The following is a 27267-nucleotide window of genomic DNA, read 5'->3' on the forward strand; positions in this document are numbered from 1 at the left end:
GTCTTTATTTATAGAAACCTTCACATCATGCAGTTTATTTACAGTATAAAGAAATCACAGAACAATAAAACATACAAATCATGTTCATGAACTGCAGCGTCATGACAGCGATGACAGACGAGGACCTGGAGCCTCCTCAGAGGCGGGTGGTGTTGGTGCTCTGACTCAGTAAAACCATGTTTTCTATTTGCTGACGAGGCTGAAACCAAATCCCTGCGTCAGCGCCTCCTCACCGCCTCTCTCATGAGGAAGAGGCTGTCTGTGAGTTGTGACCTCTCATGTGATTTTTCCACACTGTTGCATAAGTAAATCTTTGCCCACAGGTGTGGCAGGAGTAAGGCTTCTCACCTGTGTGAGTTCTCAGGTGGACTATGAGCGGCGGCTTGCTGCTGAAGCCTTTGCCACACGTTTTGCATGAATACGGCTTCTCACCTGTGTGGCTTCTCACGTGGACCTTCAGGTAAGAGCTACTACTAAAACTTTTACTACACAGTTCACAAGCATACGGCTTCTCACCCGTGTGAACTATCAGGTGTTTTTTCAGGTGAGAGCTGCTGCTGAAGTCTTTTCCACAGGTTTTGCAGGAGTACGGCTTCTCACCTGTGTGGGTTCTCATGTGGACTATCAGAGGAGGACAACTAGAGAAATTTTTTCCACACCTTTCGCAAGAATACGCGCTCTCACCTGTGTGAGTCATCATGTGATTTTTCAGTCCCGATGAGCGGCTAAATCTTTTCCTGCACACGTTGCAGGTGTAAGGCTTCTCACCTGTGTGGATTCTCATGTGGGCTATCAGGTGAGTACAACTTCTGAAACCTTTCCCGCATGTTTTGCAAGAATACGGCTTCTCACCTGTGTGAGTTCTCATGTGGACTTTCAGGTAAGCGCGACTGCTAAAGCGTCTCGCACAGGTGTCACAAGCATATGGCTTCTCACCTGTGTGCGTCCTCAGGTGGTCGGTCAAAGAAGAACTGTGGGTGAAACATTTTCCACACGTTTCACAGTAATACAGCTTCTTACCTGTGTGAGTTCTCGTGTGATTATCCAACTCTAATGGGCAAGTAAACCTTTCCTCACAGGTGCTGCAGGTGTAACACTTCTTATCTTTGTGGGTCCTCCTGTGCAGGAGCAAACTGACACTCTTTGTGAAGCTTTTCCCACACGTTTCGCACGAGTACGACCTTTCACCTTTGTGAGTTTGCACGTGCCTTTTAAGTGCAGAGGACTGCCTGAATCTTTTCCCACAGGTGTTGCAGGGGTAAGGCTTCTCACCTGTGTGGGTTCTCATGTGGACTGTCAGCGAGTCACAGCTGCTGAAACCTTTTCCACAGGTTTGGCACGAATACGGCTTCTCACCTGTGTGGCTCCTCGTGTGGATTTTCAGAGTTACTGCTTGCCAGAAACTTTTCCCACAGGTGTTACAGGAGTGAGGCTTCTCACCTGTGTGGGTTCTCGTGTGGCCTATCAGTGAAGAGCTGCTACTGAAACATTTTCCACAGAGTCTGCAGGAGTACGGCTTCTCACCTGTGTGGTTTCTCAGGTGGATTTTCAGCTGACCACTACGATTAAAACTTTTCCCACAGGTTTCACAGACATGAGGCTTTTGACCCGTGTGGATTCTCAGGTGGATTTTCAGGTTTGAGTTACAGCTGAAACCTTTCCGGCAAAATTCACAGGCAAAAGGCTTCTCGCCTGTGTGGCTTCTCATGTGGACCGTCAGTCGATAGTTCCGCTTAAAACTTTTCCCGCACATTTCACAGGTGTAAGGCTTCTCACCTGTGTGGCTTCTCATGTGGGCTTTCACATCAAACTTACGACCGAAACGTTTACCGCAGGTCTTACAAGCAAAAGGCTTCTCACCTGTGTGGGTTCGTATGTGTGTTATCAGGTGAAAGTTGCTGCTGAAACCTTTTCCACAAGTTTTGCAGGCGTGTGATTTTTTGCTCGTGCGGTCGTCCTTCATTTGGGACTCGGTCTTGAACACTTTTCCGTGAAGGTCGCACTGTGCGGACTTCATGCTGGTGACAGTGTCGCCATGACTCTTCAGTACAAGCTGCTCTTCCTCCTGATCGATGCAGAATTCCTCCTCTTCCTCTTTGATAGGTTCAGTCTCGGCTTCATGCTGACCGGTGCCGAGTTCCCCGTCTTCCTCTTTGACCTGGGGAGGCTCTCGTTCTTCTTCGTGTTGCTGTTGGAGGTCTGAGGGACAAAGGGACACAAGATAAATGTTAGTAATGTGATCACAGTGAAATACACTCAGACAACAGTCATCATCACCACTCCCGTCACATCCAGGAGGCATCCCGGTCAGAAACCCAAACCACCTCAACAGGCTCCTTTTGATTTGAAGGAGTCGATCTACACCAGGCTCCCTGTGGTTTTATCCTGATGGCCGCTCGCTGCAGCTCATGGCTATGAGTGAGGGTGTGAATGTAGTAAATGGACAGAGACTAGTGCAGCATCAGGAATCTGTCAGCCTCTCACTCTACTCGTCCCCCACTCATGAACAAGAACCATGGCTTCAGATGGTGCCAGTTCTCTGCAAACCACCTTGGTGCAAACTGGAGGTAAAAAAGGGCCACATCACCTGCCAAAAGCATTAATGTGATCCTGAGACCAGCGAAGACGAATCCTTCCACCTCTTTGGCCACGCCTAAATTATGAGCAGACTGCGTGTCCCGCAGCAGCCCTGGCAAAGTCCAACACTCACCAGGAACAAGTCTGAAGAGATGCAGTCAAACGCCTTCTTCTTCCCCCTGCCGTCAAATATCCTTGCAGGGATAAAGACCTGATCCAGTGTTCCTTGCAGTGTTAATTTCATTGAGCAAATATTTTTGTCATAGGTTTCGCCAACGACTCTTTTTTTCCATGACAAAAACGAGACTATAACTGAATTAAAACCACCTAAAAGGATAAAAACAATGACCATTCGTCAAAACGAAACCATTTTCGAAAGTGTAAATTAATTTCGTCCTCATTAAGTTGAAGAAAATTTTCGACGAGCCAGCTTTTAGTGGATTTTAAACACATTATTAATACTTGCAACTTTGAGACATGTTCACGCTTGAAAGAAATACACAGCTGGATGTCATCAGCATAACAGTGGTACGATATTCCCTCAAAAGTGTTTAGAACATGCCTCAAAGGGAGCAAATATAACAGAAAGAGCAGAGGGCCCAAAACAGAACCTTGGGGGACGCCACACGTAAGATAAGCAGAGTCGAACCTGAAACCAGAAACTGCCACATGAAATCGACGATTTGACAAGTATGAAGTGAACCATTTCAGGGCAGATCCAGATATACCCACCCAGCGATGTAGTCTATCAAGTAAAACTTCATGGTCTACAGTGTCAAAAGCAGAAGAAAGATCCAACATCAATACAGCGGAACATTCTCCTGCATCCCTACTCAACTCTAAGGAGAGCTGTGTCAGGAGAATGAGCTCTACGAAAGCCAGATTGAAATTTATCCAGGATATTATGTTGCTCCAGAAAGGCAGTAAGCTGCTTAGCAACAACCTTTTCCAGTATCTTAGATAAGAATGGTAATTTAGATATTCGTCTATAATTATTGAACGCAGCGGGGTCAAGTTTGGATTTCTTTAAAAGTGGATGGATGACAGCGGTCTTAAGATAAGCGGGAACTTGACCTAAGAGCAGTGAAGTATTTATTATAGAAAGAATACATGTGCTGATGTGCGGAAACACATTTTTAAATAGGGATGCATCCAGGGAACACGAAGACACTTTCATAGATTTAACTAATTTTAGCAGCTCAGGTGAAGTGATCAGAGAGAAACTTTCTAACAAGAAAGACAGGGCTGGGGCAGGAACGGGCAGCGAACACCTGGACTGAGAAATATTTGACCTACGAGCGCTGATCTTGTCTACCAGAAAATGCAGAAAGGTATTACAGTCTTTGTTAGAAAAGATTGGTGCAGTAGGTAATGCAGGATTAACAATAGCAGTAATGGTATCAAATAGCACTCTTGCAGTACCCTGAAACTATCGGAATGGATGTGAGGAAATGAACAAACAAGTGGAAAAACTAGAGAGACAAATATTCTGCTCAGCTGGTCATCAGCTGGTTGTCAGCTGGTTATCAGCTGACTCAGAGTGGGAGTTTTCATGCGGAACAAAATCAACTTTTAAACAAGTCTGACTTCAAATGTGAGCATTTCCATTAAAGCTTTCAGGAGCCCCAAAATAAACTAAAACGTTATGAAATCATCCGGAAATAATAAATCAGCTGAAACACTGAAAATGTACCTAATGAAATGGCGCGCTGTTTCACGCCGTTTATCATCTCAGGTGAACCGGAAACAGCATCGAACAGGTGATCTAAGATCCCACCTGTGCAGATCCTGAATGACGCAGACCACCTGGTCTACCTGACCAGCATGTTTCAGTCAGTTTCAGGTTTGACTCACCTGTCCCACGCAGCTTTCTGTCGGCCTTCCAGATGATAGCCAGCAGTCTGCGCCTGCGCTCACGGTCCATCTCTCCGGTATCATCTTCATCCTCATCCTCCTCTTCAGCAGCTGCCACAGGTTCGATGACCGGAAGCTGAACGGAGGACATTTTTAATCCCGTGGCTGAGACCAAATTCTGAGGTTAAACTTCAGTAAAGCTAAAGCTAATGCTAACAGCTCTGTCCCGTCCATACGGAAACCCGGTTTGTTCTGCGCATGTGCGAAAAGGGCTTTTTCCACTTCCCGCCTTTCACAATAAAGGCGTGAGTGCGGTTCAGTGAGGAGAAACCCTTTCAGAATAAAACATGCCAGATTATGATCTGATTTTGCATTAATGGTCATGAACAGAAGATGTAAACGATGTTTCTGCATCATTTCTTCATCGTTGTTCTCAGACACACCTGCCCCCACTTTCACATCGCCGTCGGCTCCTTTCTTAGTTCCTGTTTACCTTTGCTGGATTTTTCAGCCTTTGCCACAAAGTGTTTGCATCCAGTATCTCTGCAGCCAAGTGTCACCTGTCAGACGTCCTGAGCTCCTCGCTCTCCGTGATGGTTCAAAGATCCGCCGCCACATCTCCAATCATGGGCGTCCTCCTACCAGGAAGAGCACCAGGCTCTTCATTTTCTTCACCCCTGTGATTTTTTTTATACTTCAACTTTTCTTCACTGCTTTCAGAGGAAATAAATAAAATTTTGTGCCATCTGAAAATCAATGTGTGTCATCTGGCTTCATGGATAGATAAAGCTGAGTATGTTGCATAACAATGAAAATTGATGCAGTGCTTTCTAATAATACTGCCTAAGGGAAGCATGTATAATGTAAATAGAATTGGTCCTAGCACAGAACCCTGTGGAACTCCATAATTAACCTTAGTGTGTGAAGAAGACTCCCCATTTACATGAACAAATTGGAGTCTATGAGACTCTCTTCAGCTCTCAGCAGAGACGGTCGCACTTTTCTTCTCTCCCAGCCCTTCCTTTTTACCCTGCTTTGCTGCTTTAGAGCTTCTCTTCACACAACTTCTGAACTGGAATTTATTATTATGGATCTGGTCAGCTGGTCTCTCAATGCCATTGTTTTGATCAAATTTTCACCATGAGGAGATTGGGGGAAGGAGAACCCTATTCCCTCTTATTAACTGACATTCCAGCTGGCTACGTTATGGTTCCTGTGTGGTGTGGAAGATGACGTGCCTGGCCGTATTGTCAATGGAATACACACACATTTGGCTTATTGACACTGGGGTTTCTCTGAATTGGACCTGAGATACCTGGTTTGTCTTTGCAATTCAGGAAGTCTAGGCAGCTGTCTGGCCTTGGTAAGGCTGCTTATGACGGGAACGCAGGAAGGTACAGACTCAAACTCAGACTGTATATCTGGAGCTGATTCTGAGGGGTAAGATCTTGGAGATGTATGTATCTGTTTCTGCACGGCGAAGGAACGAACCAAGAAGATTCGGATGAATTGGATTTTTTCGCCACAGAGAGGAGCCAGAAAGACTGAAGGCTGTCAACAAATTAACAGTACAGTCTGCACCAAAACAAGTGGTAGAATCAGGAATTTGGCTCCCTGATGTTCTTGGACTGCTGCTTATCAAATTGTCTCCTGGATGTTTGTAAACAGATGCTCTACCCCCCCGCCGTCCTGTCTTCTTCTGACCTGTGTTGGACTGATCTCCCTGACCTAGCTGCTGATGAACTCTACATCTTATCAGAACTGTTAGCTAAGGAGGGAGTTTGAGTCAGCCCCACAGAAGCCCGACCCCCCCCCACCCCCTCACCTCCGCTGGCTCCTCTGTCCATCCCTCCCCACCCTAGTGCTCCCATGCTATATGTTTCTCCTCTGTCGCAGAGGTTTTTGTAACCTTATACTGTGTATGTGTGAATGTATACAAAGTATGAGATGATTTTTTTCCTCACTCATCTCTATATGTTTATATGTTTTCACTATTGTTTCTGTCTTTTTAATGGCAGCACCTCCAGAATGGGGGCAGCATGGCCACAGTTCACCTATCTCCCCATGTTTGTTCTGTTTGTCTTCTTGGATGGTGTTCTGTTAACTGTAATCTCCCCATTGTGGGATCAATAAAATATCATCAGTACAAATATGATTCAAACCACTGCAGTGCAGTACCTTTAATACGTATGGCATGTTCTGATCCAGGGGTCATTTGGCATAGTGGCAACATTACCGTCTTTAGAGCAGGAGATCAGGGGTTTGAATCCCAGCCAGGGCATACATCCAGTAAGGGAAACAAGATGAGAATGCTGCATTTATTCAAAACCCAACATCACCAACATAAAACAAATGCTACAGCAAGGGGGGAGCCAGGACGACAGGTTGGGGGGGGGGATTTAATCATTCCCACACTCTGAGATTGTGTACCAAGCCCCAATAATAACTAGTACTACCTGTTGTGCTGCATTTCATCTGTTGGAGTCGACTCCCACTGTGTGTGTGTGTATTTGAATAATAACCTGCTGCTGGAGAGTTGGAAACACAAAGCTGTTGCGAGCGACTATTGTTTTTAGTTCATACACAAGAAAACAAAACACGACTTCCTGTGGCAGGAAAAGGAGCCGCGTCCCTTCTTCCAGAGACTGTGTTGGTTACATATTAACAGCAGTTAAGCCTCAATAACAGCTTCTCCTGTGCCAGCTGCTCTCTGAGACTCATCTGGGGACTGGATGGGCTTATCTTGGTGATGATCCGCAGGTGTGTGGGCACACCTGTGGGACTGAAGCTAAAAATAACCACTCAGTCAGCGAATGGCTGTGTGTCACCGTTTTGTTCTGCTCTGTTTGCTTCTTCAAAACAAAAGCCTAAAAATAAATAAAACATGAGCAGGAAGCAGCCACAGAAACGAGACCACAGTCGAACTTTCAGGTAGACTTTATTCTCATCACGGGGACAACAGACAGGTGTGACCTTTGACCCCAATCCTCCAGGAGTCCGTTCAGTAGATCAGCAACAGGACGAGAACGAGGGGAATAAATTAAAACCCAAAACAACTCGCCAGGTAAAAAAAAAAACGGGAACGCCGCTCTACGAAGGAAAACGGAAAGAACGAAAACCAGAAGCTTCAAATCAGATCCATAAAAAAGTCGGTTAGAAAACGCCTCGATTTTTGGTTTCTTCTCACTGTGCTTCTGTCACACACACACACACACACACACACACACACACACACACACACACACAAAGAGACCGACAGACGCACACACACGTGCACACACTGTACATCAGTCACATCAAATTCATTATTTACACTCGCGTTTATAGATTCTCTTTAAATTCTCTTTGATCATCCACAGCTCATAAACATGGGTGGGCGGACTCCTACGGTTTAAGCTCCGCCCTCATCATTTACACACACCCCTTCCCCTTCTGAAGCAGGACCAATCAGCAGCTGCTGTTCTTGAACTCTCCGTTCTCAGTGATGGACAGCTTGGTGGGGTTGCTTGGCGACAGGCCGTTGCGAAGGTTCGGCGCGCTGTAACGCTCCTTCACCTGCGTCAGCGCCGCCATCAGCCTCGAGTTCGCCGCGTCCAGGGACCCGATCCTCTTCTCCTGATTGGAGAAAGACAAGAAAAGGGGGCGGGACAGGAAGTCAGACTAACAGAGAAGCAATGGGGGTGGGGTCTTGGTGTTGATCGGAATATCGGGTCAAAACCACACGTGGAAAATCAACCAATGCTTTAACATCCCCTTAAATCATAAACTTTATTTATACACCACGTTTCATACAAGCCCCCAAATACAGTTTAAATAACGACGATTAAAAAAACCCCAAAAACTCTGGATGCACTCTGAAATCACCTGAATTCAGATCAGTGATATTACAACTAAAATCAATTTTAAAACATCTCAAAGTCCAAATTTTCATTCATAAACATTTCAAGTGTTTTTTCAAAACATTTACAAAAATCTTTGAGATTTTAAGGGATTTTTATCCAGAGCGACTTCGTTTATTTCACTGCAGTGAATAAATAAATGAACCGTCCTCACAAAACGAGTCTTTAAAAGCTTTGAAGTGAATTATAAATGAAGTTTATCACCTACTTCGGTCCCTTTGAGCGGTTTGAATAATGAATATAAGGTCTTACTGAAAACATCAACAGCTGCTCTGTGATAGTTTAAGGTTTTCCACAGATCAAAGTTTTTTATGAAGTAAAAGAATTTCTTACAAACATTTCAGATGACCAAAAACATCTATTAAAATCTATTAACCAGGATAGAAATATGAATTCTATTTTTAATAAATCAGGGTGCATACAGTTTTACATGCGGGCGCTCGATAATGAAGTTTTATGTTTGTGGGAGAATTTGATGGAAAGATTAATCAGCTGTGACATAATAACCACGATGGTCATCAAAGGGCACTAAAAAGGTTTAGCTTGTTTTACATTCAGCAGAAAATGTTCCAGCTCTAACAGATTTTAATATACCAGCAGATTTTTTCCAGGTTCGGTTTTATCCGTTTTCAGGTGGTTTCTGAGGTCAGAGGTCGACTCGGAGCCACACTTTGATGGATTTACGGAGCCTGTCGAGCTGGAATGTGTTCATCCTTTAATATGACAGGTTCAAATCAAATCTGTGGTTGTGACAGATGAAATAATGATTTATTCACTCAGTTTAGCCGATTAATGATTGACACGTGAAGTTTAAAGGTATAAATTCAGCTAAGAGGACAGGATGAGACGAGGATGATAAAATAAGGATAAGATGAAGATGCCTTTTATGGTATGACGTCAGCTTTGAGGGATTTTAAACAGCCCATTAAAACCCTTTAAGGTGACTGAACATCAGCTTTAACAGAGACGTGGTTTTGACCCGACAGCAGGTAAGAGAACAAACAACCACAGGAAGTTTGAGGGCAGCAGCCGAAAATATAAACAGCAGCCCAAAGAAGCTAAAATCAGCAAAAAGAAAAGGTGAGACCGAAGCTCTGCGCAGTCCAACGCTGTCCTCTGACATCTCACTTTATTCTGAAAGAGTGAACTGGAAGCTGTGGGGTGGGGTGGGGTGGGGTGGGGGTGGGGAGGAGGTGGGGGTCTGCAGCCAAACTTAAACAAAACCAGCTGAGAATGCAACGTGCCAACACACCGACACACCGACGTGTCAAAGAGAAGCTGAAACAGCCTTTAGAGTGTTTGTCAAGTTTCTATCTTCCAATTGTATTAATTAAACATCACTTTCACTCTGCAGCCAACTACAGGAGCCCCCGAGGATCAGCTGAAGAAGAGCAAACATGGAAATGGGTGCTGCTGTGAAAAGCAGCAGGACCTGCCACCTGAAACGTGAGGTTCAAGTTTCAGCCTCGCCTCTGACTTTGTCTCCAAACCCTCAAACCTGAGCCCGATGGACTCTGATGGGCTCATCCGGTCCATCCTGCTCCGGCTTCCACTCCTCTTCTCTCCAGAGCATACCTCCACCTCTCCAGGCTCTCCTCCGCCTGCTCCCTGCTCATCAGTGGATGATGTCGCCGGAGTTACGTCCACCTTTGAGATTGATTGCACAGCTTCTCAGTGACGTCACGCAGCAACAGTGCAGGAGCGTCTGCGCGGCCACGAGCCGAAGCTGAACGAACGCTCCGGAAAAACGAGGCTGAGATGAAAAATAATTTAATAACTTGATTCTGGACGGATGCAGTTTTACACAGTGGAACAATAAAGTTTTAAAACGGCCTGCTTTGGTCACCAATCTGTGCACAGATTACAAATATGGACAATTCAGGTTTTTCCTCATGTGAACCAAAGAGGGCGCTGTAGTTTACACACTGAGTCATCAAACTGTCGCTGTTACAGCGTTCGCCCGGCGGTGGGCGCCGACAGGTTCATTAATCTTTCTCTGCTCTCTGATTGGCTGCTTCAACAGGTGTGAGGCGTGTTGGTGCCATTTTTCCCTAAAAATAAATTAATAAAAATAAAAACACAGCGTGGCGTTGGTGGTTGTAGTGGAGGAGGGGGCGTGGCTACAGTTACTTGCCTGATTGGTTTATTTCACATCCGTTACTGACCTGAAATCAGTGAAGACACGATGAGACGTTTCAAACGGTTTAAAGTTTGAGTCACAGCTGCTGCTCGCGTTTAACACGGTCAAACACGAGTCGTCACAGTTTAACTTCCCTCTGTAACCTTTGACCTGCAGGTGTGCCGTCACTGCGTGTCTGTACCTGAGCGTCGATGATCTTCTGTTTGGCTTCAATGACTGCCTGCATCTCTGCGTGGTCCCGCCGTAACTCCTCCTCCACCGCCATCAGCCTGCAAGTGCAAACGTTAGATGACATCATCATCAACATCATCATCCTCATCATCAATAACATCCTCCTCCTCCTCCTGATCCTCTGGTTTGGTTTTATTTACTTTAACTCGTCCTGGGCCCCTAATGCCCATTTTCTGTGACCTTGTGGGTAGATGGTCATGTGACCTTTCCCTGTATGTGTTCGTACCTGCAGATGATGCTCTTCATCTGGCTGTCCTTCTCCTCCTGCTGCCTCCTCAGTCGCTCCTCGCTGTCCTCCAGGCGGTTTTTGTACTCGTGCAGCAGCTTCTGCATCTGCTGCTCCTGAGCCAGCAGCCGCCGCTCATATTCCTCGAGACGCCGACCGGAAACCCGCAGACGCTCCTTCAGCCGAGAGATCTCCAGCTCGTACTGCAGAAACAGGGAGCAGTTTCACGTGAACGTCAGAGCGAGCCTTCGTTGGCACGTCAGCACCAACAGGATATCGCTTCCTTATGTGGCTTCACTTGCCTGTGACCTCATTAATCAGTGCAGGTGAGTCTGACGTTACCTTCTCTGTGTTCCTGCCCTCCTCCCTGCTCCTCTCCCCGCCCTCCTCCTCCTTCTCTTCATACTGGCCATTGTTGAGGACCCAGGCTGCTGTCCTCTCCACCGGAGACATCGCCACTGCCTCCACTGGAGACGCCACCTGCACACAAACCAGTGACATCATCACAAACACACCTGAAAGACTGAAAGTCTGAAACTTGATGGATGTCTGTCGTACCTGTGGTGTCGGCTTGGTGGTGGTGTTCCTTGGGGGCGGAGCCACGTTCTCCACAGAGCAGGTAGACTGTTGGCGGTTGATGAGGCTGGTGGTGGGTGCTGGCTCGGTGTTGGCGCTGCTGCTGCTGCGCAGTGAGGCGCTTTGTGCAACAGACCGTGGCGTCCTGGCGCCACCCCCTTTGCTCTGTTGCTCCACCTTAATGATGTGGGCCGTGCCTGCCGTTGTGCTCTGACGAGGGATGGCGACTGCTGTGGCGGTGCCAGGTGGGAGTTCTTGCAGCGCGTGGCGACGTGGTGTAGAGCACTCCTCGCTTTGCGTGCTCCGCCTGCTGCCAACCTCATCCAGACTGCTGTTGGATGGCACGCGACCTTTGGCCCCCACTTGGCTGCCGAAGTCATCGGAATTGCTGTGGCTGTTGTGGGAGCTCTCGGTGCTCAGGTTCTCAGAGCTGGAGTCCTGCCGCAGTGAGTGGGCGGAGCGTGTGGACATGCTGTGGGCGGGGTTACTCAGGTGGTAGACAGGGTTCTGGAAGGAGAGGGGCTGCAGGCTGCGCTGCTGACTAAGGGAGGCGTGCAGCGGCCGCCTCACCTGCGGAGCGCTCTGCGGCTGACTGTCTCTGGGTGGGACTTTGACCTGGTGCAGCGCTGGCTGAGGTGTGAGAGGGTTGGAGTGGGAGTAGTTAACTGGGGGAACAGCATGTCCGATAGAGGCCTGCGAGCCAACCCTACTGAGGCGGGGCGGAGCCTCATGGTGTGGCGGGGGCCCCGTGGCGCCATGCAGGCTCTGAGCGTCCTGCAGGTCAACCAAAGAGATGCTGCGACCATTAGGCAGCAAGTTGTCTCGCTCCTCCTGGTCAGAGAAGCTGTGGTTGGAGGGATGCTGCTGAGCCAGGGAGGGGCGCTGACCTCGAACCGGCGTCTGCAGACTGCGAACTTCAGTGCGGCTGCAAGAAGTGACACATGCACAGCAGTTAGAACCAGTTTTATGACGTGATTTCCAAAGGTTTCAGGTCAAACCCTCAAAAAATTAGCACAGGCGTTCCACAGGGATCCATTCTCAGGCTTCTTATAATCACCTGTACACCAACAGCATTATCTCTGCTACAGATGACACTGGCTCTCTCCTTCATCTGGCTTCAGCAAGTCTATAGTTTACTTTTGATTTGTTTCATAAAACGAAAAACATTCAGAAAACTGAAACAGGTGATTGTTAGAAATATTCAGGACTGAGTGGAAGTCCAGAGAACTGACGGTTCTTCTTCATCTGTGCATCATCACGGTTAATGTAATGAGTTCTTTTTTAAACACATAATAAAACCAGAAATCTCTGCTCTCTCTGCTGATTGGCTACCTGTCGCTGGGGTCCTCAAAAATTCGCTGCAATCCTGACGACAGGCTGCCGCTGATGTTGTGGGCGGAGCTGTGGTCCTGGAAACGCCGCAGCTGCTGCTGGACGGGCGTCGGAGCGGCCAGGCAACGAGAGATATCTCCCAGAATCCTCGGCAGCGGGCCCAGCTTTGCTACGGTGGCCTGCAGGAAGGAATTTTCACCCTGTGGTCGCCGTGTGTGTGTTTGTGTTTGTGGATTGTGTGAATGGAAGCACCAAGATGCGGTGGTGGTGGAGGTGGTGGGGAAGCACATAACAGACAGGAAGTGAACAGAAAGGGGGGGGGGCGGGGGAGGGAAAAAAAACATGAGGGAAATTTAATGAAAATGAAAACAACTAGAACGACATGCTTCTACTGAATAGAACCAGAACCGACACAGCAGAGCCATGCGGAGACGGGTGAGGCAGGTGGGGGTGAGCTGGGGGGTTCAGGCCATGCTGTGATGTTCAGCAGCGTTAATGTGGTTAGATGAACTCAAACGTCACACACATCATTCACCGATCACCAATCAATAATCACACATTCTGCACACAGTGATGTCATTGAGACCCCCCTCCGTGGCTGATGACGGCGTGATTATTGCTCCAAGATCGTGGAGTTAAACGACCTCGTTTTGATGTTTTTCTGGTTCATAAAGTTTTATTCAACATGCCGTGTCTGAGAGCTCGGTGACGTCTCCTATTGGTCGTCTGTGTGGAGGAAAGTCTCTGTGCAGACCTGCGCTGTGAGTCAGTGCGCGCGCACACACACACACACACACACACACACACACACACACACACACACACACACACACACACACACACACACACACACACACACACACACACAGTGTTGGTTTGGTGTGTCCGTACCTTGTCGAGCTGAGAGACGACCTCCCACAGCAGAGCGTGCAGCACAGACAGCTCGCGGCCGAGGTCGATGTAGCCCTCGAAACCCGGCGTGTTGGACAGAGTTTCCGGGTTGGAAATCTCTGACAGGAAACGCATCATCCCTGCCCATTCATGCTCCAGGAAGTCGTTCATGAAGGCCATGTACTCCTCCTTGTTTCCAAACCTTTGGAGGAAACACACAGTGAGATGTTTTTATCCTCTAAGAACGCCGGCGTGGCACCTGCTGACCTGCAGGTACTCACTTGGTGAAATTGGCGAGGTTCTGGATGACTTTGGCGATGAGCGTGAGCGTCCGAGACGTCCGGTCGTCGGGGTATTCCTGCATGAGGTTGAAGAGCGAGGGCGACATGATGGCGGGGCAGAGGAAGCGCAGGAAGAGCGAGGCGCTGATGAGGCGCTTGCTGATGTCCTGCTGGTGGCCGCGGGCGACGCACTGCTGCTTCCACGAGGCGAACACTTCCTTCAGCTCACGAGGAAACACGCTGTGGAGACAGGAAGGAGCCGACAGCACTCAGAGCAGGAAGGAAAGATCGGGTTTCTGCCGCACACTCGACTTCTTTAATACCTCTCAAAAAGCAGAATAAGGGCTCGAATATGTGAACAGGGAGATAATCCCAGCTTCCTGTCTCTGAACGGAGACTTCCTGTCTCTGAACGGAGACACCAACAGCTTTACAATCAAAGAGGAATCTGGACCACATCCAAGCAGCAGAGGAAAGATGACTTTAATTTACCTCATAAAAGATAAAGCATCTCTATCAAAGACCCTTAATTTTAAAACTAATCCTCAGCCCCCCCCCCGATAATTTTTAATTCATAAACTTTAAAACTAATTTTGAAACTGAACAGTTTTGTTTTAGCCCCGCCCTCGATCGTTTTTATTCTCACAGTGGTGGAGAGCTTCATCACTTTACAGGACTTTCAGCATCACCGTCCCCAGTTATGACTGAGCTGCTTCATCTAATCACACCTACATGCAAATCTGACCCTGCTGTAAACGCTGAAGGTCAAAGGTTAACTCAAACAGGCTCTTCAGTGGACTGAGGTCTGAGTGCTGTAGTGGCCTCATGGTGGCAGCAGGGGGCAGAGTCGGACCTCTTTAGTTTACAGTGAGGTGGAGCGAGGCTGACCTGCAGCCCGTTTACAGCTGATCCATCTTCAACCTCAGAGCTGTGAAAACATCACTGCTGCTCCTGCTCTGTGTGTGTGTGTGTGTGTCTGTTAATGACCACTTATTCTTCTGTCGAGACCACACACACACACACACACACTAAGATTATATACTTGGATAAATGTTGTGTTATTTGTTTCAGTTAAATCAAGGCCTGACAGGTGTAAAGGCTGACAGGTGTCATACACTCAGTGATGTAAAGACAGGAAAACATGGTCTGTCTGCCATTCAGCATCATCTTTCAGCTCCAAGAATATTCTCATATTCGTGCATCACTAAGAGCCTCGGTCTTTGGTTTGGACCGGGATCAGTACAGACCAGCTGGTGAAACTGGTCCCAGTCGTACCAGTAGGAGTTGATGATCTTGCAGAAAGCCAGCTCACAGCACATCTTCAGGTTACTCTGATGTTCGGCCAGATCGGTGCCGGAGCATCGACTGGGATCCACCTCGCAGTTCTCGTCTGACTCGTACAGAGCTTTGATGAACTCGCCTGCAGATACAGAGAGTCATGAAGGAATAAATCCCGCCCACCTGAGAAGCAGCCAATCAGAAACAAAAGTGTTCAGCTGTTCAGGGCCGCAGTCCTTACAGAGGATCTAATTAAGAGTGTGAATGGAGGCTTTTTAAGGAGGCCCCTGAATTAGACAGCATGAGCCTTAAACGCTTCCTGGGTGTCTTACCTTCGAAGGTGGGTGGATTCACTCATTTCTCCTTCAGTCCATCATCTTACACTTGTTTGAGGAGCCAGCTGTCCCACATGGTGATACGAGCTGGTTCCTGGACGATGAGCCATTTTTCTTTTTCCATTGATGGAAGTGACAACACCCAATCCCTTTCTAACTCGCAGATGAAACCGGAATATGAATTAAATACTTAAGTTTTACTGGAGTAACTGGCTCGAGCGAGGCCTTCACTGTCAGTACAGAAACTTGGTCTTTACAGCTTCCGCCATCATTAATCTTTAATGAGTCGCCGTGTGCGTCTGAACCTCAGGCTGATGACTGTTTAACGGCCGACACGGCGAAATGACACGAGTCACTGAGCGCGAGCGGAATATTTGACGAGCTGAAAATACGGCAATAAAAAGGCACCATCACAATCAAACGCTTTAATCGATGAACCTGCAGAGGAGGCAGGAACGATTTTCTATTTCCAGAGATGAGGCTATAAATATTCTAACGAGAGTGACGTCGTTTGTGTCTTTGAACCGTCTCTCAGTAAGTTTGAAGAAGCTTTATTAGTTTGTAATGACGGCAGGTCTCAGTGGGCCTCCTTCTGTCACAGCCTCGACTATTTAAAGCTTCTCCTCCTTTTTATTAACACTGAGCAGATTCAGCTGGAGGACGATGATGATGAAGACGATGATAATCAGGAGGCAGAGTAAAAACATCCTGAGCTCTTATCTTCAAACTCAGCAAAATTATTTAAAGTGCTGACAAAGGCTTTTAATCTGAAACAGCCTCAGAGATGCTGACAGACTTCACCGTGACTCTCAGTTCATAATAATGCTTCTGTATCTGACACCTGGCCCTGGTGCAGCCCCTCATCCTCTGTCTAAAATGAGCAGCTTTCTTTTTATTGGCTGCCCTTCACAAAGAGTAGGTGAGTGTGGTGTCTGAGATGGCCATAAAAGGATATCCCCTCCCTATGACATCATACAAATCCAAGAGCAGAAAAAACTGTGTGAAACTGGGCGTTCAGAGCAGTCAGAAGTTGGAGCTGCTATCACCCGATCACCTGCTAATTACTCTGACAGTCAATTAATCTTTTTTTTTTAAGTAAAGAAAGTCGGGCCTCTCTGATCCTAGCTTTATACCTTCAAATCGTTTCTCCTTTCCAAATCTCCATATGACTCCGCCCACCAGATGGCAGATTACAGGTGTGTGTGCAGGTGTGTGCGAGGCTCACCCAGTGCGTCATGCAGGTATTTCTGTCCCACCAGCTTCAGATACTCTTCGATGGCCTTGGTGGCCAGCGTGTTCTCCCTGAAGATCAGGACGTCGTGGTCAGCACATCGATCCACCTCTGACATCACCAGGTCGGTCAGGAAGTCCTGAGAAAGAGGAGTGACATTAAATAGGAGGAAGAGATGAAGGGTATGCAGGGAGCCATGAAAGTTCATCATCTGTGTCTTCATCCAGGGTTTTAAAATGTTCCTTCTCTGGACCTCTGACAGATTCAGGACTTTGGAGGCAGGACAAAAACTAAGCTCAGTTTAACCGTCAGCAAATTAATAACTAAACTAAAAGATAAAAGAAACAGGTGTACACAAGGCTTTCATCATTCCCCCATACCTGCCTGACATCATCGATGAAAACCAACAAAAACAAATGTGAGTTCCTCTCTTCTTTACTCGAGATTTGGAACCATGACAAAGAAACCTCAGTGGCACCGAAAGGCCTTCAGGATCTGCAGACCTCGTTTCTCCTTTAAAGATCCACGAAGGAGCTTTACTACATGTTAATAAAGTAACTGAGCTCTGGAACCAGTGTGTTTGTTACTATTAGACTTCATTAGGATCTGATCCTACATTTTTAGGCCTCATGCCGACATCTGAATGGATTTAATGGACTGAAAAAGTGAGACTCTGGTCGCCTGTGAGCTAGCTAACGTTCACTCATCACTATCACCGGCAAGCTAACCCTCCCCTGCTGTCACAGCGTGGCTGATTCTGACCTTTGCTCTTCCTGTGCTCTGCAGGATGTGGACCAGCGCGCACGCCATCTCCTCCTTGTTCTTCACGCTGATGACGGGCTCGAGTACCGAGCACAGCATGGTGTAGTTGTTGGTGACGAACTCGGCGAACTCCTTGTACTGCTCCATGGGCAGGATGGAGATGGTCTGGAAGCGGGACTTGATGCGGATCGAGGGCCCGCCGCCTTTACCCTTGCTGGTGGTGGGCGTGCTCACTGGGTACCACTTCTCCACGAACTGCCGGCCCGTCACGCTCGCCACCGGGATGTTGACCAGGCCCACATAGTTGTTCTTGTCTTTTTTCTTCTTCTTGTCCATGTCGCGGTAGATGTGCACAGTGATGCTGTGCACGGCGGGCAGGCTGGAGAAGTCAAAGTACTCGCCCCAGAACAGGCTGTCGTGGCGGGTCTTGCTGGTTGTCCGGGCGTACAGCACGTCGTCCAGACACAGCTCGCAGAAATATTTCTTCTTAGGCGGCAGGTCTTTGGCTTCGATGATCCACAGTCGCAGCAGGTTCTCAGCACGCCGACAGTTGTCCTGCAAATGCAAACGCACCGCTCGTTAGAAACTGACTGTGAGACATTCAGAGCACAAACTAAACCTGTCACTGCAGTTCCTCTACTGTCCAGCAGAGGCTCCAGCAGTGAGTCGGTCCACAAACACATTTACAGCCTCCGGTCTCTATAACAACTCATCCACACAGGACAACAGGACAGGAATCACAGTTTCAGTCCTGCCGCTCCTCCGATTACAGTTCCTCTTCATCTCACCTTGTTGGGCTGAATCGTCCTCCTCAGGTTCTCCATCCATTTGTCTCTCTCTGAGGCCGACGTGCAGCTGAAACACTTGCTGCCGCCCGAGTATGTCACCTGACAGGTGAGACAGAGAGGGAGGGTCATTCAAACAGCCAGGTGGACGCTGCGCTAAATTCCTGCTCAAAAATAGTGCAAAAACTTCCAGGTCACAAATCCAACCCCTTCATGCCTGAAACATGTGTTTGGATTGAGAAGACCTTCCTCATCCTCACTGATCAGCACTTCTATACTCCACATAACACCCTGAGAGTGGAGCACATACACAGTCTGCGCTGGTAGAAGGGTAGAGGTTCATATAGCTCAGTCTAAACTCAGGTTTTTCAACTGTATGATGTCACAGAGAGGGAACATCTGCATACAGCCAATCAGAAGAAAGCTACCTTAAAGGGTGACACCTGGAATCACCTGAACCACTCCACACTGTCAGAATGACTACTTCTACTGTGACAGTTGGAGTGCATTTTTACTGACAGAGTATTTGAATGCAGTCCTTGTATCTGTAATTACTATACTGCATTTCCAAGCTGTGAATACTTTTCGCACAGGTAAACAAAGCAGCAGTTTGTGTGTCTGTCACCTCGAAGCAGAACTCCTGTCCCAGGATGCTGCTGTGCAGGGGCTTGATGAACACGTCCTCCTCCATGCTCAGGTCCAGAGCCTCCACCGCACTGCCCGGGCTCAGCAAAGACTCATGGGAGCTCGACTCCGTCAGCTTGGGAAGCACGCGAGATCTGGAAGACAGGAAGGAGACGGAAAGGTAAATGCATGTGGGAGTGCATTTAAACTACAGGGGGCGCCGCTGAGCCCGGTACGCGACACCACCAGCTTCATCAAACTCCACCAGAGCCGAGAGCACCTACGAAAAACAACCACAGAGCCAGGCGAGGGGGGGGCCCCAGAGCATCCCTCCCACCTCGACCCCTCCAGCAGACGCACAGCAGCTCCGGTCACGCCTGCCGCCGTCACCGCCAAGCTTCACCCACACAGTCCAGCAGCCGGTAAACAAAATCCTGAGACGGCCAATCGTATCTGGCCTGCGGGAGCGTCTCCGTGGTAGCAGCCTCTGCTGAGAGAGCCGGCACTAGGCAGCGAGTGACGCAGCGAGGAGCGTCTCAGAGGGAGGCAGCCGGATCGCTGTGGGGTTAATGAGGGGGAGCTGCAGCTTTATGAGCAGCAGAAGAAGAAACTTTACTAAATAAAACAAAACAATCTGATTTTATATCCAGAGTAAACGCGTGTGATGGAGCTTCACAGCTGAGCCGGGGTCACTGAACAGCTCCCATCCCGGTCCTGCTCTCTGCAGTTACACCTGAATGTGTAACTGAAAGTTTTCTGCAGATAAACTCGCCTCAGATTTACTGCACCGAAGCACAGGTTCAGGTACTGTTACTCCTGCGCTGCGTTTATCCAGCACCGGTTTCCAAATGTTTGATCCAAAGCTCATCATACCTGCACAAACACCCGTCTGCATCCTCTGAGGAGACATCAGTGTTTCTTCTGACTGGATCATCAAACACCAACACCAGTGTGTTCTGCTCGGATTAAAGTATTCTCAGAGAAAAAGATCAGCAGCTCATTTTGTCAGTTTTCCTGTGCAGAGGTGACGGCCAGGTTAAATCAGCAGGAAACTAATCACTGTGATGGAAACGTGTGTGTGTGTGTGTGTAATCCTCCTGCTGTGTCAGACGAGTTATGCAAACCTGGATTAGTGGGCTGAGACCAGCAGTGATGCTGTGACATCACATATGATGACAGTCCACTACGATCACTCGTGATTAAAAAACTGCTTTTATTAGAGATAAAAATCAGACTGAAGCTTAAACACTGATGAACAGGAAGTCACCCGTTCAGTCCGAGTGCTGCGAGGACTTCATCATCTGACCCTAAACCACAGAAAAGCTATGCTGAGCTTAAAGCAGTGCTGTGCATTTGACTAATCTGAGACATTTGATGCAGCTAGCCCATCGAAGTAGTGCCTCTCCACAGCAGCGGGTACAACAATCCCATTCAGACACGTTCAAAATCCACCTCGTTCATTTCACAGCATCGTGATGCTTTCAGGCGTCCAATCACAGATCTGCAGGTTATTCTGGAGACTGTTGCTGAAAAAGTATCTGATTCTTCTCGGCTGTGTTTGTGGTTCAGCAGTTCCCCTCACAGGAAGCAGGGGGCAGCGTTTCACTACCAGGACTGAAACCACCAAAGCCTGCAGTTCCTCTGACGTCCACCAGAGGCGCCCGCAGTGAATCTGCCCCCACGTTAAAATGTGTAAATTCACAGCACAAATAAAACACATTTACAGGGTTCAGAAACCAATCGGTGACATCAAGGTGGCCACGCCCATCTTTTATATATACAGTCTGTGGGTGTGACTTCCTGTCCTGGTAGCTAGCGTTAGCTCAGGTGTATTTCTGCATTATTAAAGGAAGACCCCTCCTTATCTAGAACTTCCTGACTCCAAACCAGAAGCTCCACCTCTAAGCTTCAGACCATGGATGCATTAATTAAGCATGAAGCCACGATGGCACCTCTTAGACTTGCCCCCAATTTCCCCTGGTGGTCACCTGTGGTATTACGATTTTTAAAAATGACATTTTAAAAGAGACGCACAAACACAGCATCTGTTAATAATTCTACATGCAAATGTAGCTAGTTCATGTTTTTAAATGCTGCCCAACACTCCTGTGGGCGGAGCCAGCTATGACATCAGTAATGAGCATGTGCAGTGAGCCATGGAGCACAGAAGCAAAGCCAGGAGTGAGAAACTTTTCTAGCTTTAACTTTTCACCCAAAGAGCCTGATTTAGATCCACAAATCTCCAGTTTAAAGAACACAAGTCGAGGAACTGTGTTCAGGTTAGAAAATGTTACAACCTGCCTGCTGCCAGCAGTGCGTGGGCACACACACACACACACACACACACACACACACACACACACACACACACGCACACACACACACACACACACACACACACACACACACACACACACACACACACACACACAGAGGAAGGGCTGGTCTCCTGCATTAGGACAGAAACCTGATCCACTGCTATCAGAGGAAGAAGAGGAGGAAGCACTTTCAGGTCTGAGCTCTAACACACACACACACACACACACACACACACACACACACACACACACACACACACACACAGCATCTGTCTGTACATGAACAGTACGCTAACTCCTATGATGATGATGATGGTGCAGAGTCCATTATGGCTCATTTTGACTGTTTAATGACACAAAAGATTAAAATCATCCTCTGAGGGACTCAAACTGCCTCCAAATGTGGATTTTTTACACCATTTAAATACGTCAGACACCGCCTCTCCCCTCCAGCTGCACCACCCAGAAGCTATCAAAGGCCGTCCAGATGTTAGAAAGCCAGATGTAACCGCCATGACGTCCGCCGGGGTCATGGCGGCCCCCTGTGACTTTGACAAAGTATAGAATAAAGGTTTTAACATGCAAATCACAGCCCATGTCTGTCGCCTGGTTTACGGTCGCTCCAATGGCTCTGTCACGCATCAAGATGATGATGTCACGCAACGGTGACGTGACATCATCACGTCACCGTTTATAGTGGCGGAGGTCTCCTCCTGAATCTCAGGTCTCAGCGCTCAGGAAAAGCCTCCTCAGCAGCAGCCGCAGCAGTCGGAGAAATCAGAGCGAGTTTTCCTCCACGTTTGTTCCCAGAGCTCCTCCTCTGTGTAATCTGGGCACATTTCACTGAAACGGCGGTAAAGACGGCACACCTGTGTCTTCAACCCGGCCATCAGGTGCACAGCAGGCTGCTCACCCTCACTGTGAGGCTCGGACACGTTTGGTGGCTCCTTAAAGGCGGCTGACCCGTCGCTGGGCTTGGACATGCACACGCACATTTTCTGTGACTTTGCACAACATTAACTTTACTCCATAAAGAAATCCATAACAAGCCCGACTGATCTGCAGAGCCTCGCCTTTAGCCCGATCGGATAACATCAGAAATCACTGTGCGACTTCCTGCTGCACAGTTCACCCTCAAACTTCATCTGAAATGCTTGTCAGTGCTTCTCCATCGCCAATAAACCCGGACACTCTCATCCCAAAGACAGCAGGAGTCAGTCCGACCAATCAGAGCGCACCATTTCCGGGCCTACCTGAATCTGAGTGTTTTGGAGAGCTGAGCTTTCTGAGCTCTGCGGAGGAGAGAGGACGACCCGTCCATCGGGAGCCAGAGCTCAGAGCTGACTGAGAGCGAGGCGGCGTCTGTGTGTGTGTGTGTGTGTGTGTGTGTGTGTGTAGCATTATCCTGATGTCCAGCTGGCTGACATTCTGTCAGCTATAAAGCTGCACTCAGCATCAGCACCACAGACGGATGATGTGCAGAGGCTCAGCAAACATCCTTCACTTCCTGATGTCACTGACTTCCTGTTGGGAGTTAAAACTCGCTCACTCTGAGCCTGCAGACTCCGCCCACACCTGCATAAATCTCATTGTTCTTGAGAACATCCAATCACTGGGCCTCACCAAGTTCTCAAAGGTGCACACCGACCACTGTGATTTGCAAGTGGCCACGCCCACATTTCTCCATATAAGGAAGCACGTGTACCTTGACATGGACAGTGGAGGAAGCTCTTTGCTCTAAAGCAAAGAAGCTTTAGGAGGATTTCACAACAGCAGTGTGCGATGATGATGATGATAAAGAGCGTGTTTGGGAGTGACGACGGTCTGAATAATAATGAAACAGCTGATGCTCCGGCTGCAGTAACCAAGGCGATGAACGCCGAGAACCGAAACGTGCTGCTGTTACTGGAAAACAGTCATTCCTGCTTATTTCAGAAACGATGAGATTAAATAAGATTACTGCTTCACACAGAGGAAGCCCTTTCTGGATTAATGTGGGCGCTGCCTTCAGCTGTAGCCTCTGTGAGTACTCGCCGTGCCCTTCATAGAGTGTACGGACGGTCCGAGCCCCGGGACCTCCGAGCTTCACCTCTCCTGCTGACAGCAAACACACGGACCTCCTGAGGAGCAGCTCCAGGAGCAGCACTGGGAAATCTGCTGATTTGGATCCTTTATCTGAGGCCATTTTCTACCTGAGCGCTCCTGCTTCATGAACGTCCCTACACTCATCTGTAAGAGCTGCCGGGCTCCCACAGGAAGCTCTGCCAACAGAATCAAATAGAAATTAATAAATGAGGTAAAAACAAATAAACAAACACTAAAAAGCCAAATAAACTGCAACAAATAAACTGTCAATAAAAACAACATAAAATGATGAAACACAAATAATAAATCAAAAGCTAACTGAATCAAACAGCTTTATTAATGAGACAAATAAGAATGAATCAGGTCCATCAGTAAAAACTAAATAAATGCAGCGGATTAAAACAGACACATTCATGTCATTCAGCCTCACGGCTGCTCAAACCTGCTCAATCCTGTTCACAAACATTTTATTCATTATTGATCAGCAAAGCTGTCAGATCGATAACTCATTCAATCATAACTCATTTATATGTTAGAACAACTCAAGGAGGTCTTTTTTTTGGTTCTTAATTGATTCTTAATTCTAAAGTTATTTACAGGCCTTTGGTCAACTGTTGTTGTGTTAAATGTTAGAAATAAACCCGTTAAAGGACATGAAGATCAGTGAGGTCAGCCTCAGTGAGGTCATCATCGTGGGACTGCAGGTGAGATTCAGCTCAGTGTAAACCAGATTTACCTGGAAAGATATTCTACTGAAGGAAGTCTCTCACACACACACACACACACACACACACACACACACACACACACACACACACACACACACACACACACACACACACACACACAGAAGGAAACTTCACTGTGGCAAACCCACCAAACCTCTGCAGAGTGCAGCACAGTTCCAGTAAATCCACTACCAGCAAAGCTGGGAAGGCTGGGCAGGTTACTGGAAGGAGGAAATCCAACAACCTCCAGAACAGCAGCAGCAGGAGGAGGAGCAGGAAGAGGAGGAGAGACCCCCTAAATGTTTAGACATTTAAAGGCTGGGACGTCCCTCCGTCTGTCTGATTTATTCCCATCTGAGAGGCGGATGCTTCGTTACTGGAGGAAACGCAGAGGACCAGAGACAGCAGCCAGAGCAGGAAATGAGCGTTAATATCAGAGGACTGTCTGCTGTCCACGCAGTCAGTGATGATCACAGCTGGATCATCAGTCAGAAGCTCCTCTTTCTAATAAACCCACCGAAGCAGCAACAGCTGCCACAGATCACGAGAAGCCGAAGAAGGCTAAAATCATCACGATTCTCAGGGACCTCTGCAGGAGGTGAACAGCAGCTGCTGTCAGACACAAACCCAAATCACTATCATCAACCTCCAGTCCCTCCCAGGGTCCCTCTGAGGGTCCCATCCATACACTCCCATGCAGTAGCTTCCTGCTACGCTGCACCTCAGAGTCCCTGACCTGGACCTCTGGACCACGTCTGTGCTGGTGGAGTCTTTTTAATCCAGTGATGCGGCTGCTGTGTCCATGTTTCATACAAAATAATAATAATACATTTTATTTGTAAGCGCCTTTCAAAAACAGCCAAGGGCACTTTACAGAGATAAAAACCAAGAATCATATAAAAGCACCGAATGAGGAGTTTTTAAAAGTCCTGACCGTCCGTCTGGACCTGCAGAACCAGCAGAGAGCCCGAGGGGTCATGTGACAGGCAGCCTGACAGCGCTGCCTTACTGTGGGGACACACACACACACACACACACACACACACCCCATCCTGTCTTTGTTGGGGTGTCTTTATGTGCAGAGTTAGTGCACCAAAACAACAGTTAAAGAACCAGAGCTCTGGAGGTGTTAAAGTTACCTGTCGGCATCGGCGGGCCGGAGCGAGGGCAGTCTGAAGCTGGTGTTTCGGTCCAGTTTGGTCTGACTCCTCGTCCTCTTGATGGAGCCTTTGAGACGTTTACTGAAAAAGCCCTGAAAGAGGAAAAGGCCACAATCAGTCAGAGATGGCTGTTCTCAGGAGAGCAGGATCGAGCTTACTGAGAGAAACGTAAACGTGGGCTTTCATGGGAACCTGAGCGTTGGATCGGTCAGTAATCGCTTCAGATATTTTGCTGCAACCTCAAACCGTCCTCCAAGAATAAAAGTAGCTCCTATTTCTATCGGTCGACTCCTAAAAACCTGCCAGATCATTTAACAGCATCTCAAACCCCCTCCTTTCATCCTTCCCCAACTATTTCTGTCACGAGAGCCTCACTCTGAACCCGGGGGGGCGTCCCCACAAGCACTTCACCTGCATGGTCACATGATGACCCACCACAAAGATGAACGCTGATGCAGTAGCACTGTCTTTTCTCATTAATCAAGCTCAAGCTGAGATGAGCAGAAGAAACCCTGAAGTGAGTCAAACCTGGGAAACATGCATTCAGCCAACAGTGATGATGAATCCCCTCAGCGAGTAACGTGGACGCGCTCCTTTATGGCGTCACAGCTCGCTGAACTCAGGCGCTACGAGTAAACACGCCCTCTGGTGGCGTTTTCATGCAGGTGCACAGCTTCTCCCTCTCTAAGTGTTTCTGACACACGTTACTTAACGTCAGACTTCATTTTATTCTTATTTTTTTAATATCTTCAACTTTAGCTACGATCAGGTTACTCCTGGCTCTTATTTTGAAAGATCAGATGCTGCTAACCAGCTAGCCCTGCTCCTTTCCTTCTTGTAGCTGATGAGGTCGCTGTTGTGGAGGCCCTCTTTATCAGCTGACTCTCCAAAGAGTCCCTCACCCTGGCTTCACACAGACTCCTACTCCACCCCCTCATCAGCAGCAAAGGCGGTGGTCCTGGAGTCGTCCACAGTGCAGTGTAACTGTGTGGGAATCACTCCGCTGCTTCCAATCGGTTCACAGGTCACTGAGCTCAGCACACGCTGCCCTGTCTTCATACGTAACAGATGTTTCAGTACAGCCACTCCGAGACGTGTGGCAGAAGTTCTGTTGTTCTGCTGGTATAAAATCACACTGATTTCCGAACTCTGTTATACAGTCATACCACCGAGGCCTGCTTCAGGCTGACTGCTGATTGGTTCCACACTGATGAGTCATCCCTGTATCTGCATCTATGATCAAACAATGATCAAACCCTGCAGCTCTCAGGTCGTCTGTCACAATAAAAGCCCCGTGCAGAGCTGTGGAAGTGAGCGGCCTCATTTCCGGAGATATTAATATCCTCAAACACATCACTGCTCCCCCTCCCTCCCCCCTCCCCTGCAGACTCCCTTCAGGCTCATTGGCTCCTGTTGATGCATCAGAATAAAGATCCATCCTGCCAGAGAGGAGGAACACTTCAAACAGGCCGCCTGCGTCCTTAAAACTCTCAGACAGCCAACCGCAGCTCCTGATCACGACTGCTGGTCTTTGTGGATTTCTGAACACACGACTGAAAGCTTCATGTCGCTTCCTCACCACCGATGAACTCCCAGCATGCTCTCTGCCCGTGTTTACTGTAAGAACAATCTGTGTGAAGAAGTCTGAAACTAAAAATACGACCTGTGAAGCTGCGACACAAACTCAGCACGGAGCTGCAGCTCTGCTTCAAACCGCTGACGAAGCCAGCGACGGGAAGTAAAAATATTCACAGCAGCAGAAACACTCAAAACCATAATAACAATAACAACAATAACAACAACAACAACATCCTGTGTTTGCTGTGCAGACCATCTAAGAAGATTTAGTGAGTAAAACTCATCTGTGCCTGTGTGACGGACACTGATAACCAAACTCAGACTGATGAGTGATGTCACCGTGGCTACTTCCATCTTTCATGAACAGTCTGTGACCT

General features: G+C 48.0%; 2 protein-coding genes across 5 annotated transcripts in view; both read right to left on the reverse strand.

The window, feature by feature from the left end:
• On the reverse strand, nt 1-4683 carry LOC115777698 (zinc finger protein 260-like). Its single transcript, XM_030725658.1, has 2 exons — nt 4432-4683; nt 1-2199 (listed from the first exon to the last, which is right to left on the reverse strand). The coding sequence occupies exons 1-2, from the start codon at nt 4580-4582 to the stop codon at nt 242-244; spliced, it is 2109 nt and encodes a 702-aa protein (XP_030581518.1). The 5' UTR covers nt 4583-4683; the 3' UTR covers nt 1-241.
• Nucleotides 4684-7352: 2669 nt separating this feature from the next.
• The window catches only part of rasal2 (RAS protein activator like 2), a 72741-nt gene continuing 52826 nt past the window's right edge, over nt 7353-27267 (reverse strand). For 3 of the 4 annotated variants that reach the window (XM_030725642.1, XM_030725640.1, XM_030725643.1), the window contains 14 exons: nt 25292-25404; nt 19023-19176; nt 18401-18499; nt 17613-18167; nt 16845-16989; nt 15282-15426; nt 14008-14247; nt 13727-13928; nt 12836-13035; nt 11486-12428; nt 11270-11407; nt 10928-11130; nt 10652-10739; nt 7353-8046 (listed from right to left, as the gene is read on the reverse strand). In XM_030725642.1, the coding sequence (XP_030581502.1) occupies nt 7879-8046; nt 10652-10739; nt 10928-11130; nt 11270-11407; nt 11486-12428; nt 12836-13035; nt 13727-13928; nt 14008-14247; nt 15282-15426; nt 16845-16989; nt 17613-18167; nt 18401-18499; nt 19023-19176; nt 25292-25404 (3393 nt within the window). In that variant the 3' untranslated portion in view covers nt 7353-7878. The remainder of the gene's footprint in view (nt 8047-10651; nt 10740-10927; nt 11131-11269; nt 11408-11485; nt 12429-12835; nt 13036-13726; nt 13929-14007; nt 14248-15281; nt 15427-16844; nt 16990-17612; nt 18168-18400; nt 18500-19022; nt 19177-25291; nt 25405-27267) is intronic. The other variant, XM_030725641.1, reaches the window with a different exon arrangement.

Source organism: Archocentrus centrarchus, unplaced genomic scaffold (assembly GCF_007364275.1).
Source record: "Archocentrus centrarchus isolate MPI-CPG fArcCen1 unplaced genomic scaffold, fArcCen1 scaffold_64_ctg1, whole genome shotgun sequence".
Taxonomy (NCBI): Eukaryota; Metazoa; Chordata; class Actinopteri; order Cichliformes; family Cichlidae; genus Archocentrus; species Archocentrus centrarchus.